The sequence below is a fragment of the Atractosteus spatula genome, chromosome 27 (genome assembly GCF_055471065.1).
Source record: "Atractosteus spatula isolate fAtrSpa1 chromosome 27, fAtrSpa1.hap1, whole genome shotgun sequence".
In the NCBI taxonomy this organism is placed as follows: Eukaryota; Metazoa; Chordata; class Actinopteri; order Semionotiformes; family Lepisosteidae; genus Atractosteus; species Atractosteus spatula.
The window spans coordinates 4585195-4597797 of NC_142732.1; the positions used below are offsets into that span (position 1 = coordinate 4585195).

Sequence of the window (12603 nt, forward strand, 5' to 3'; positions counted from 1 at the left end):
AGGAGCTAATGAACCTTTGAACTGTGGGAGTAAACTTGGAGGAAAACCACATGAACATGGGGAGAACATACAAACTCCACACAGACAGCACCTCAGGAACGGAACTGAGTTCCCCAACACAACAAGGCAGTAATGCTAACAACGGTACCACCAAGCTTCCCCGCTTGCGATAGTGAATCTCAAATAATTTAGCATATAAAGAGTTAAGACAAAGCTGCAGTACAAAGAGAAAGTTGTCCTCGACTGTGCTAAGCTCACTACCAAAACATACTTTCCTATCTGCTGAATTTCTGCATGATCTGCCTTATGAAAATCCCTTTGTGTGGATTTCATAATTCATGTACAGCCACTGGAAAATGCTGCAATATTACCTTTCCTCTATACTGCTGAGTTCAGCATATCCCAGAAGGAAAGAATAGTCACTAATCTCTTAGAAATTCTCCCTTCAAGCCTTGCATGTGCACTACAGTTGAGATGGTTTTTCTTTTACCTGAAGGTAGAGATGCAAGAAATTTTTCAATTTAAAAAAAACGCAAAAGTTCACCTTAGAACAATTTGTGCAAACTACATACAGTATCTACATATGACGTTTGTCTCGATCTTACTTCTTTCATCCCAGTAAGAGGGTAACATCAGCGGTGAACATTTTTACAAAAAAACAGCCTTAAAACACTGTACTTCCTCTCCTCCAGAGCAGTTAAATTTTCAGAGAGGGCATGCTGTCTGTCTGTGCAGCCAATGTGTTATTTACACAGCAGCGTCTGCTGGGGATGAACTCAGCTTCTAACTGATCGTACAGTATCTGGCAAAAGTCAAAACTGAAACTGATGATCACTAAATAATTGACTGGGTTTTGTGCAATTACTTAAAGAGTTCCAGGGTCCTCCAGAAATGCATCCCGAATTTCAAAGTAGTATTTATTTTTAGAAACACAGCCCCTAATGTGTGGTGAGACTTCAGTCACGTACATGAACCGAAAATGACACTGGAAAACAAAGCAAGCCAAACCATTCTTGGCTTAAATCTGTTCTCCACAAACTGTTTGTCACAGAGAAAACAACATTAATTAATCAGTGAGGACTGGTTTGTACTAAAGCCATGAAGCGTAAAAAAAAACCAACAGATGAATAAATTACCGTCACACTTTCTGCAAAGTCGACAATAAGCGTACCTGATTGGCAAGACAGGAATCTACTTATTATGCTAAACAAGTGTGCAAAACTGTGTAGAGCACATAGGATTCAATTAATGCACGTCTGCCTTTTATTGACAGTTTCATAACAGGGGATTTGGGTTTCAGGTTACTAGAGGGAGTGCTTTCACAAGAACAGTGATTACCTGCTTAATTAGGAGAAACAAATCAAGTGCCTTGAAATGCATTAAAAAATGTTTACCTCTTGTTTTAATGTACTTCTTACAAAATAAAATGCTGGATAAACAAGATGGATCACCCTTCAGGGAGACGTTTTCTGTCCGTGGAAACAGTAGCCAAGATTCATGGCCGAGCGTAGTGCGCACGCCAATGAATCCTTGTATTTGTGAGCACAACCATCAGTTTCAAACTGCATGTCTGCATATGAAACTATAGGGCTCAATAACAATCAGCTGTATTCCACCATTCTGTACAGCCGTTGTCTCCTAATTAGGAGTCAATGGGAGTTAGCGCCACAGGCAATTTAGATAACAGATGGACATTTAACCAGAACGATCTTTCCGAGACGGGGTCAGAAATTCCTGCAGCACCGTCCCATCGGTCCCAGAGAGGAGCCTTTTGGAAGAAGGCTTCATGAATGCTGCGACAGCAGGGTTCATACACACCAGCCACTTGCCTTTGTGTGCTTCTTGCCTCCAGAAGCAAAAACCGTATTCCCAAGAGGTGAATGTCCTCACGCGGAGGCACAGGGGCGGGGCAGTGACAGCCCAGGGAGACACACAGGGCCCTGGGTTTCGGTTTTCCCCACCTCCCAGAGACATGCTGTCTAGGTCTAAGAGGCCTGTCCGGGAAGAAGGAGTCCCCTGTGATTTGGGGTTAGACCCCAGCTTGCCATGACCATCACCAGGGAACAAGTAAAGGTTTATTCCACGCTGAAAAGAAACTACGCATGCTGACGCAGCTCCCTACTTGAACTACTTAAGCGAAGGTTGCTGCTGGAAGAGTTGTTAGTTTGGCCAATAGGGGTGTTGTTGCTGCAGTCTGTAGGGGTCCTAATGCCCCAGAATAGTGATGGAGACACCATACTGTAAAGAGGTGCCGTCCTTCCTGACTCTCTGTGGTCATTAAAAATCCCAGGGCGTTTTTCACAAAGAGTAGGGGTGTTAACTCATTTCCCCCAAGCCTTTACCCATCATGGCCTCCTCATAATCCCCATCTCTGAACTGGCTTCATCACCTCCCCACTGAGAGCTGGTGTGTGGGGAGTGTACTGGCGCACTCTGGCTGCCGTTGCATCTTCCAGGTGGGGCTGCACATTGGTGGTGGTGGAGGGGAGTCCCCATTACCTGTACAGCACTTTGAGTGGAGTGTCCAGAAAAGCGCTCTAGAAGTGTAAGGAATTAATATTGAATATTATCTCATCCCTCCATTTCTTGAAAGAAGCCAGGGTATCAGCTTCAACAACATAGCTGGGGTAGCTTGTCCCCTACTCCCACAACTCTTTGGGTAAAGAAGAGCCTCCTGTTCTCGGTTATAAATGCCCTTTCACATAGTTTCCACTATCATAAGGTGATCAAAATTATACACAATATTGTAATCAAGACCTTACTAGTGCGTTATACAATTTTAACATAACATCCTCTGATTTCAGTTCTACACTTATCTATATATCCCATAAATTTTACTATTTTGTTTGCCTTTTTTTCCTAATTTAAGAGTGCTATGCCACGCTATCCACATCATATGAATGTGTCAGCATAAATGCCTACAGTAAACTAGACAAGAATATTGATATGCCTGTACTATTAATGCTTTTTTAACTATTATAAAAAACTAGAATATACTATAAAATAAGCTCAAATTAGTCAGCTAGAACCACAAGATGCACAGTGAGTCTCCAGCACATTTTTCCCCAACAGGTGATAGGCTGATCTCTGCCATCTAATTAGCCTAATAAGGTTAATGTTAATCAGCTTCTAAGCTTTTATGAGCAGCTCCAGTCTAATTTCTTCTCTCTTGTAAAAAAAAACATCCTAATTATAAAATAGAATAATAAAAATAAGTGGGCCTTACACCATAACTTAAAAACAATTGCATACTATATACACACACCTCCTACCATCCACATTCTGGGATCAAATATTCAAATGTAGAAGAAAGCAGTACTGGATTGCTCCCTGCTGAACACGAGGATGAGAACAGTAAAGTCTCCTGCTGCTGGGCTGGGGGCTGGGAGGAGGCTATCGGTACGTGTCAGGGAGCAAGCTCTGGCCTGCAGAGGTAATCGTTCTGTATTCATGTCTGTGAAAATAAGCTGTCCACCGAGTTGGCGACTGGCAATTCTAGGTTTAGGGAAACTATAGCTTGGCCTTAGAAATCTATACCAGGTGCATTCATTATTATATACTATGTGCATATTAATTTTTAATCGCAAAATATCATAAGTAAAATAAAATTGCATAAATGCGACCAAGTGAGAAGAAGCAGGAAATTCAAGACGCCTCCAGAAAGTTTAACATGACTAAGATGAGACCCTGTAGTTTGGTGGGATGTTTTAATGTTGACACTACAGTTATCTTATTTTGGACTGACGCTTGGATTCTTATAGAAAAATTCCATTTGTGACTTTTTTTTACATGCTTCACTTCTCCTCTCTTTGAACCCATCAGTTTGCACAAACCCAGGTAAAAACACACATACTGGTCAATGCTAGGTGATGGAGGCGACCTGTTACAGAAAGGTCTCAAGAGCTGGGTACGTGCAGCTTTTATCATGGCTGGAAAAGGAAATGCTTTGCTCTCCAAACCGCTGAATCTTCAGGTTCACCAAGGCCATAAAGTCTATTCGACTGCAGTAGTTATTTATGACTACTACAGTGCTATCCTCTCTTTTCACTGCCCTTCAAGCCCATTGGAAGATTTTGTTCCACGGATGTGCTGTCAAAACCCAGCCCTTAACTCCACTGATGATGAATCGGTAGCCATTCTTTTCCCAAGCGCAATCCGTGTCTGTAGGTGTCAGTAAAGGACTTGCACAGGCCAAGCACACGGCAGGCTGGACCGGTCCAAGGTCACTCTGGGCCAGTTCACACCCAGGTCAGGACACAGCCATGATGGATATTGCAGCTTCTCTCATTCGCACACGATGAATGGTCATCTTCTTCGATTTGAGGACCAACCTCATCTCAGATACGCACAGCTGTCCATCCCCAAGGATTTAAACCACTGACACAGCTGCTGTGGTCCAGCTCTTCACTTATGTCCCAGAGGTAGAAAATCATTAATAATACAATTTGCCCGAGAAACTCTGCACAACAAGGATTAAGCTTACGGAGAGGACCAATGGCTTGGGAAGTTATCTTTTCTCATTCTTCCCTTCAATTCTCTCTCTCTCATTTTATGTCCTTGTTTACGTTTTCTGACATCTACCATTTAAAATAATTTTCTATCAGTCAATTATCGTTTCTCTTTATAAAGTCATCCATGATGAAAAGGGATGCCTGCTGCAGCCGAGAGCAGGGGAAACCCCGTGTGCTGGGATTCTCTGGTACTGTTTTCACAATTCAAACACTAATCAGGATTAAAGACTCATCAAAACCTGTGGCACTCAAGTCCAGAGGGAGCAGTGGTGTTCCCTAAATCCCCTTCAACTCACATATTAAATGAATCAACCCTTATAGCAGGCAGGGGACAACTTTGAGCTACACTGCTAATTGGACAGGAATCAGCGCAGGGCAGGAGTGCCATCCTTCACATCATCAATTCCTAAAGACCTGCAACAATTTCAACGTGATCAGTGAAGCCCGGGGTTTCTTCAATTAAGTAGTTTAAAGACCATCTGAAACAAAACTCAGAATATCCCTCCAGGATCAGTGCTCCCTTCATTGCTTAATCAATCAATTACATTAGCAAGCGACCCTAGGGTGCCCATCGTAGGGCGCACAGACACGCACACACTCAAACCAGGGCCAAACCTCCCAGAAGCCCATGAACCTAACAGCATGCCTTAGGACTGTGGGAGGAAACCGGAGCACCCGGAGGAGACCCACAAGAACACAGGGAGAACATGCAAAACTCCACACAGACAGCACCCCAGATCCACAACTGAACTCGGGGCCCCGGTGCTGCAAACGCCAACCACTGCGCCGCCTGGCCACCCCACTTCTCGTTACAGATTTACAACATACTTCCTCGGCAGCCTCACAGAGGTCAGCCAGCAAACGCAGCCTGACCGAGATTAAAAAAAGAAAGTGGGGCACTGCTTTCTGGGCGACCGTCGTAGATGCAACAGCATGTAGAATTCACTCCCCCCAGGCTAATATCATCTAAGAAACACAGTGCCAAAGAAGACACTTCTCCATTCATCTTCATCTCCTGCCAAATGAATCCATCCAGCGACCGCGCTGTCAGGAAGATCCATTCCCCCGGCCTGCCCCGATTAGCCCTGGGGTTTCCGCCAGGCTCCCCGACCGCGCGCTCAGAGCACCCAGCCTCCAATCACTTTATTAGCGGCGACAAAGACAGCCACTATCACTCACATCACCGCGTCACTTTCGATCAAGTCATAACTCTGCCCCAGGAGCAACACGGCGAGTTCAAACTAGATAAACCAGGTCAGCACACACGTCCCCAGAGTCCTGCGGCATCACCTCGCGAGACACTGTGGCCTGCGCTGCACTGCTCTTGCATTCACCTGGGCTGCAGCACGACGCGCAGAGCATCACTTTCCAATAGATGGCTTGTACCACTTCGCCTTCATCAGTGTAGCTGGAGTGGAGGTAGTTTTGAACTACTGTGCTGAAATCACTCCCCATATTACCCGCGCTGGAAAACTGCCTGCTCCATTGTAAATGAATCGGATGGTCCACTGGCCATAGAGATAAAAGGATTTGAAATGAGTACAGAGGAGGAACGCATCACATGTACCTCTTTCACAGAAGAGCTGTCGCATCAGTCTCTCCTAACCCCTTCAGCGTCTCCTGGGGACACAGTCCATAACACATCTCATCTACACTCTCTTATTTCCTTATTCCTAGTCAAATCGAAGATAAAACCAGTCCATCCATCATTTCATTAGCTGGCAGCTGCGATCACACACACACACACGCTAAACTGCAGGTTTTGTTTCAATTGTTCAGATTAAGTGCGTTGAGACAACGTAGCGGACAGCCGGCGTGCGACGCAGTGGGGACTGCGAGAGGAGGAGAAGCGCACCTCCTCCGATGCCGAGTTATTTTTCCTTCCATTGCTTATCAATACAAAAGGCCAGACCCGCACGGAAGAAAGACAAGGAGAAATTCAAACCCATCTGAAATGCAATATACCCTCCTGTTCCCCCCTCCGCGCCATTCCACGACAGCATGTGAATTTGGCAAAGGCGTCCGTGCTCAGACGAGCTGCGGTTGCCGTTATCGGATAAACCCAGGAGCAAGCCAATAAGGAAATAAGGAAATCCGGCACGTCGCGCTTTGCTGGGCAAAGATTGAATGCAATCGACGTTTCATTAATCGGATTACGGTGAAAGCCATCCCGAAGCGGTTGTAAAGGCGGCAGTCTTTTGCACTGGTCCTAAGAAATAAATACAAACCCCAGACCTCCACGCTGGCCCCCCAGTAGAACTTACTCAAAGCCTCTAATAACCTCTTCAACAATTCTGGATGTTAGCTTAATACAGCTTAGTCTGGGCAGGAAGATGTCCTCCAGCCTGCCATTAAGTTATTTTTAGTTTCACATTCGATCACAATTTTCCAGAACGCGCTGACCAGAATTACAATGAACCTGTATGCCTGGCGTGAGATTGGGAGGGGCAGCGTCCTGCACAGTTCAGTTTCCTTTCCTGAAGGTTCAGCCCCAGAGAGGGGGAGGGAGAGGGGCTACTTCTCCCAGCTGGAGTGAACCACCTGTAGGGTAGTGGGGTGAGGAGGCACCCCCCGCAAAGAAACCGCATCAGGCTCCCCGCTATCCGAACCGCTTGGCTGGCCACCAGGGAACATTCACTGGAACCCCCAACCCAGGAGCAGAAGCCAAAGCCCCACGGGGAGCCTGACAGACAGAGCAGACTAGGCCAAGCGCAGACCACTTTCATCCAACTCCCCAGGACAGAAAACAGCTGGAGGGCTTTAGCTTTTCCAGCAAACCTTTTTCTTGGCCTTTCTTTTGAGATCTCATAGGTTTCTGAACAGAAATGTAAATCCAAAGGCAACAGAAGAGTCTGTGTGGCTTCTGTTCTCTTTCCCTTGCGGTGTGTGTGTGTGTGTGTGTGTGTGTGTGTGATGGACAGTGTCCAGACCAGTAGGTGGAGACAGACGTTAAATAACCAGCACATAATAGAGGATACTGTGGTTATCACTGCAAGGCCTTAATGGGGCCTACACCTTTACCGATGGGCAGCTGTTGGATCTCTGTGAGCACATGCTAATCTAAGAGTTCAGATATTCCCAGTATGGTAAGAGGGGTCCCTCTGCTACAGTCAGAGATGTTCTGCAGCATTAGTGAAGGCAGTCCTGGACCACATACAGTATGTGGACAGGAAGCAAAGTGAAAGATACTGTAGATACTTGTCAATAACCAGAAAGATTATAAAGAAGTCAGTCTTGCATTTAGTCATGCAATTAGTCACGTTCACGACTCTCACCAAGAGAACAAGTGAAATTAGTGAGCTGAGCATGAATAAAACTGCTGAATCAATAACTGTTTGGTTATGATTATATGGACTGCTCACACACCATCACAGTAACTTCACCGCTTCTGAGATTAAAGCATTCTAACCATGCACTAATTAAAGGAATTAGAAAATAAGGGCAATGTTTATCACCCTCTTGGTGAGAAGGACTGTTATTAATATCGCTTTTTAAATGCAAATTTCCAGTATAAATAAATCATCAGTGAGGAGATTGTTTTTTCTTCTAGGAGCCAAAATGCTCTTAGGGGAGAAGGAATATGGTTTGATTTTTAACGAGAACTCTGAATACCTACTGAAATATTGGCTACATCTTTTTTTAAAAGGTAATAAATGAGTTTTTTTTCCTAAGGATAGAAGCTTTTGCACAGTAGGGGATTCTAAATAATTCACACACAGCTGGACGCACGTCTCCATAGCATACAGCAAGGATTCATACTCCAGGTCCTGGAGACCCAGTAATGCTTCCTGGGACTCAATTAAATGAATGGACCCTTTAACAGGCCTGATAATGAGTTTAACTGTTAGTTTTCAGTTCCTAAACATGTAGGAGTTTGGCCTTTCAAACTAATGTGATTTATAAAATAGCATATCCAACCTTTGAGTAGAGACAAAGAAAAAAAACTTATAAAGGCAAGAAGCAACTTGTTGGTTCCAGTAAGGACATGTTTAAGTAAAGAGCTCAGCTGCAATGAAAAATAGCAGGTTTGGGGGGGGTACCCACGAATAGGATTGGGGACCCCTGGCAAACCAAATAGCTACATCAGAGATGTGTTAATTTCTTCATCACAGCTGTACTCTTTATCCCTCTGCTCTCAGCACAGAAATTAAACTTAAACCAGTAACTAACCAGTGTAAGCTAATAGCTAATAGCACTCTACAGCTGGAATACAAACTCCAGGACCAGCATGTACAGCAATACCTGTGCCCAGGTACATGAACGGTCCTGGTAATTTTACAAATAAGCCACATTACCAACTACTAGCAATGACCATGAAGGGGTGACACAAGGAAGGAAGCATCTGGATGTTCACTCTTGACCAAGGCCTGCAGAACTGCCAGAGGTGAAGCAGACGACAATCGCTTAAAAGCTATAAAATTGAAAATGTTGTGTATAGCACGAAAGATAACCGTGTTTCTGACAAGAGCCTGGCTGCAACACCCAGTCAAGGTCATCAGTCTACTTCATACTTGTTCTTTGTGTCCTTTGAGCAGTGTGTGCTTAATGGCAAGCACTCTACAGTCTGATGTATTTACATTGCTGTTCCACTGACAGAAAGGCTATCTTCACCACTCTTCACAGAGACTGTCCTCCAGCTATCAGTGACTCAGGGCTCAGAAAGGCTTCCACTGGTTGAAAAGGGGCTAGTGGAGAATGAACATTGCTCTACATCTGTTCTTCTCCTTGCAAGATGCTGTAGGTGGTGTTCTCACCTGGTTAAATGGAAGGAAACCCTGGCTTAGTTATCCGAGTGCACAGAAAAGTCAGGGCTGTTTCCGATTGGTTACCTCTGGTCTTACCCCAGTCACCGTTTCCTTAACAAGCTGGTTCACAACTTTCTACTTCAAAGAAAAAGAATCCATCTCATGCACTAGTAACTGCTTCATGCTCCATTCCTTAGCCAATACAATTTCCATCATATAATCCATTTTTAACATAAGTGCACTCTTTTCAGAAACTCAACATGTACTATGAGCACCTTTTCCTTTCGTAAAATATTGCCAATCATAATTGGCAAAGCATTGACCTCAGGACTCAAAACTGCATATCCTTAAAGCTTCTACAAAACACCAGGCACAAAACGGAGCTGAACAAATCAGCAAGCTAGTTTCTTACACGTGTGTGCGTCAAGAAAAACATGATCAGATTTGTACCACGTTAGCAGTATGCAGAATACTGCATATCGATAAAACAATAGATTTATTTGAAGAGGATACCTATTGAATTGTGAACAGCTCACGGAGAGACCATTGGAGCTCAGGTGGAAACGCTGCACTCTGCTGGTGCTTACATGTACACCCGTGTGTTCCAGGCTGTTGCCTTTTGTACGCATCTAGAAATTCTGACATGATTTCGGCACCGATTCAAAAACGATGGATATCGCCACTTCGGTCATGGCAACATGAACTTTATGGTAAACGAGTGCTATAGAAATGTCACTTCCCGCAATAAACCGTCTCTAGGGCACATTGGAGAAACAGCTGTTCTAATATTCCGATCTCTAAGCAATTTGTACTTGAAGAACCGTTCTCGAATCGTTTGGGGGGAGGGAATCTGTTTAGGATGTAACGGGCTAACCAAACAACTCACCAAGAAAAAAAAGGAAAACATTGCAAATTAACATGAATATTCTTCGACGTTAGCCAGCATGAACTTGTTTATTAAAATTACTTGCCGAGATAATGTCAGGGTTTATGTCAAACCCGATATTCTGTATGGTACAGTGTACTTCTTCGGTGAATTCAGACCTCTACCTTCTACAAATAACAGGATTTGTGTTCCCGAGCCTGCTTCTGTGGCAAATTTACGTCAAGTGTCCTTAAAATAATGAAAAGCAGAATGTCTGCTTCCGGTTTAATGCGCGCACAAACATTTTCACACTTTTAAATCAATTATACACGAAGCCTGTAACCTCAAACCAGAGCATGCGAAGTCTTCCTCGTATACTAAACCGTACACTTTCTCTCCAGTCTTTTCTGTTCAGGCGCAGGTAGGGTCTGACATTTAAACTGCAGGGCACTTAAAACATCTTTCACTCGGTGGAAAAGAGCTGTAAAACCTTTTAAGAATTAATACCAAGACTTCTCATACTCCTACTAAGAGCTAAAAAAAAAAAAGGTGCTTGCAACTTTTAAAGGGTTTCGAGACCCTTCTGACTTCTCGACAACAACAACAACAACAACAACAACAAGGCAAATGAGTTCACACGCTGCCCCGAATTTAGTACACAAACGCGGGACCCTTGGGGATTTCGGCAAAGGCAACACAGAGGCCAACTCCCCCGTCCTCTCCCACCGAGTTTATTCCCGCAGGGATCTGGCAGACCCCCTTCAGGGAGTTTCACTGGGGATTCAAAACGTGCGACGCTGGAAAGATCTCACTCACCTGCCAGGCGCTGGAAGGGATTTCGGCAAACCGCCCCAGCCCACCAAACGTGTAACAGCTGTACATATGGTCCAGGGATTCAGAGCAGTGCCAAAGCAGACCGAAGCTCACCGAGTCTTTATTTTTCAGGTGCTCCTTGACAATCCATGCGGGGGATATGAAACTAAAACTGCAAATCGCAACCAAAGCCGAAGACAAGAGGACCCAGAAACATCCCACGCAACTGAACATCCTCGGACCGTGGGGCGCGGAGCCCGGAGACAGATCGATCGCTACCCCAGCTTTCTTCTTCTTCCGATCCAGCAGCGAATGCATTTGGGAGTTCAGTCACCGAGCAAGAGATGGGGGACGACGACGACGACGAAAAATATCACCTCCCCAAATATTACATCAGAATCCACAACCCAGGGACAAACCCACACATCACGAACCGACCGTGAGAGAGAGAGAAAACTGAAACAAGACGTCAGACGACATTTAACTTCGGCCAAACGAGAACAAAACCGCTCGCCCCGGATCGGCTCGTCTTCTAGTGTCCCCCCCCCCTCCTGACGTGTGAGTTCGGGTTCAGGGAAGCGGGGTAAAAAAATAAATAAAATAAAAGTTTACAAAAAGACCGGGGAGAAACAGGTGACAGCTGTCGCACCCGCACAACGAAACTGGTAACAAAACACCGCGGACCCCCGAGCATCCGACATCCCGCTGGAGCGCCGTCTAAAACAAGTCTCCCATTCCTCCGGGTCCAGCCTTCCTCCCAGGGGCGGGGGGGGTGGAGAGAGGGAGAGCCTGAGCGGCACAGTTGCTACAGTTTAGTCCTCATCCCCTATTCCGTTTTACAGTGAAATAACTCCGTGTCGGGGGGGGAGTGCGGGTAGCAGGCAGCCCTGCGCTCGTCTAGGTAACGCCGGGGTGGCAGACAGGTGCGGAGCCGCAGGAGGAGGAGGAGGAGGAGGAGGGCGTCTCCTCTCCGGATTCGTCCGCCGCCTCTCCTCTCCTCTCCAAGGTGCGCAGCCCCACTCGCTGTGATCGAGGACGCCGGAGCGCTCGCTGCTCCAGCCCCTGAGTCCGTCCTCAAACGCTGCTCCGGACGCTTTACTGCTCATTTGTACGCGAACAGAGAAGGGAGGGGGGGGGGAGGTGGAGAAAGGAAACATTTCACAACAGCAAGTGGCCAAGCCACAGTTAGGGCGTTTCTCCTCGCCAGTCGAGCTCGGCTTGACTGGAGTGTGTGTGGCAGCGCAGACGTCAGGCCGCTGGGATAACACGCTCGGCTAGAGACTTGACAGAAACAGGTCGGCAGTGGGGACTGTGGGTTTTATCCCAAAAATAAGTGTCCAGGGATGCCGTGCAGTTTTTAGCCTGATGCAGATAACCTGCTTACGCTTTAAATATTAAGTTCGGGGGCTAAAAACCGTAGCCCGAGTTAGCCCCCAGCTATTCAGTGGTGGTAAGGCGCCAGGGCTGCTTACATTAAGCATTAAAAAAAAAAAAGTCAGACACGACATAAACTGCTTTGAAGAACGGTTGGTGTAATAGTCGCAGCTAATTGTAGCAGTTTTACTGAACCCCTAAACTCTTCGGTATATTTAGCCGACAGTGACCCCTGGTGGTACCGTGCAGGTATAACCACAGGCAGAACGGTTTCATTCCCGCAGCGAAGAAGGGCT

The 12603-nt window shown here is 45.8% G+C and overlaps 1 protein-coding gene across 1 annotated transcript in view; it reads right to left on the reverse strand.

Moving 5' to 3' along the window:
* Positions 1-12013, reverse strand: part of lhfpl7 (LHFPL tetraspan subfamily member 7) — a 94681-nt gene extending 82668 nt beyond the window's left edge. Inside the window, exon 1 of the mRNA XM_088906978.1 lies at positions 10937-12013. Coding sequence (XP_088763104.1) covers positions 10937-11251 — 315 coding nt within the window. The 5' untranslated portion in view covers positions 11252-12013. The remainder of the gene's footprint in view (positions 1-10936) is intronic.
* Between the last annotated feature and the right edge of the window lie 590 nt (positions 12014-12603).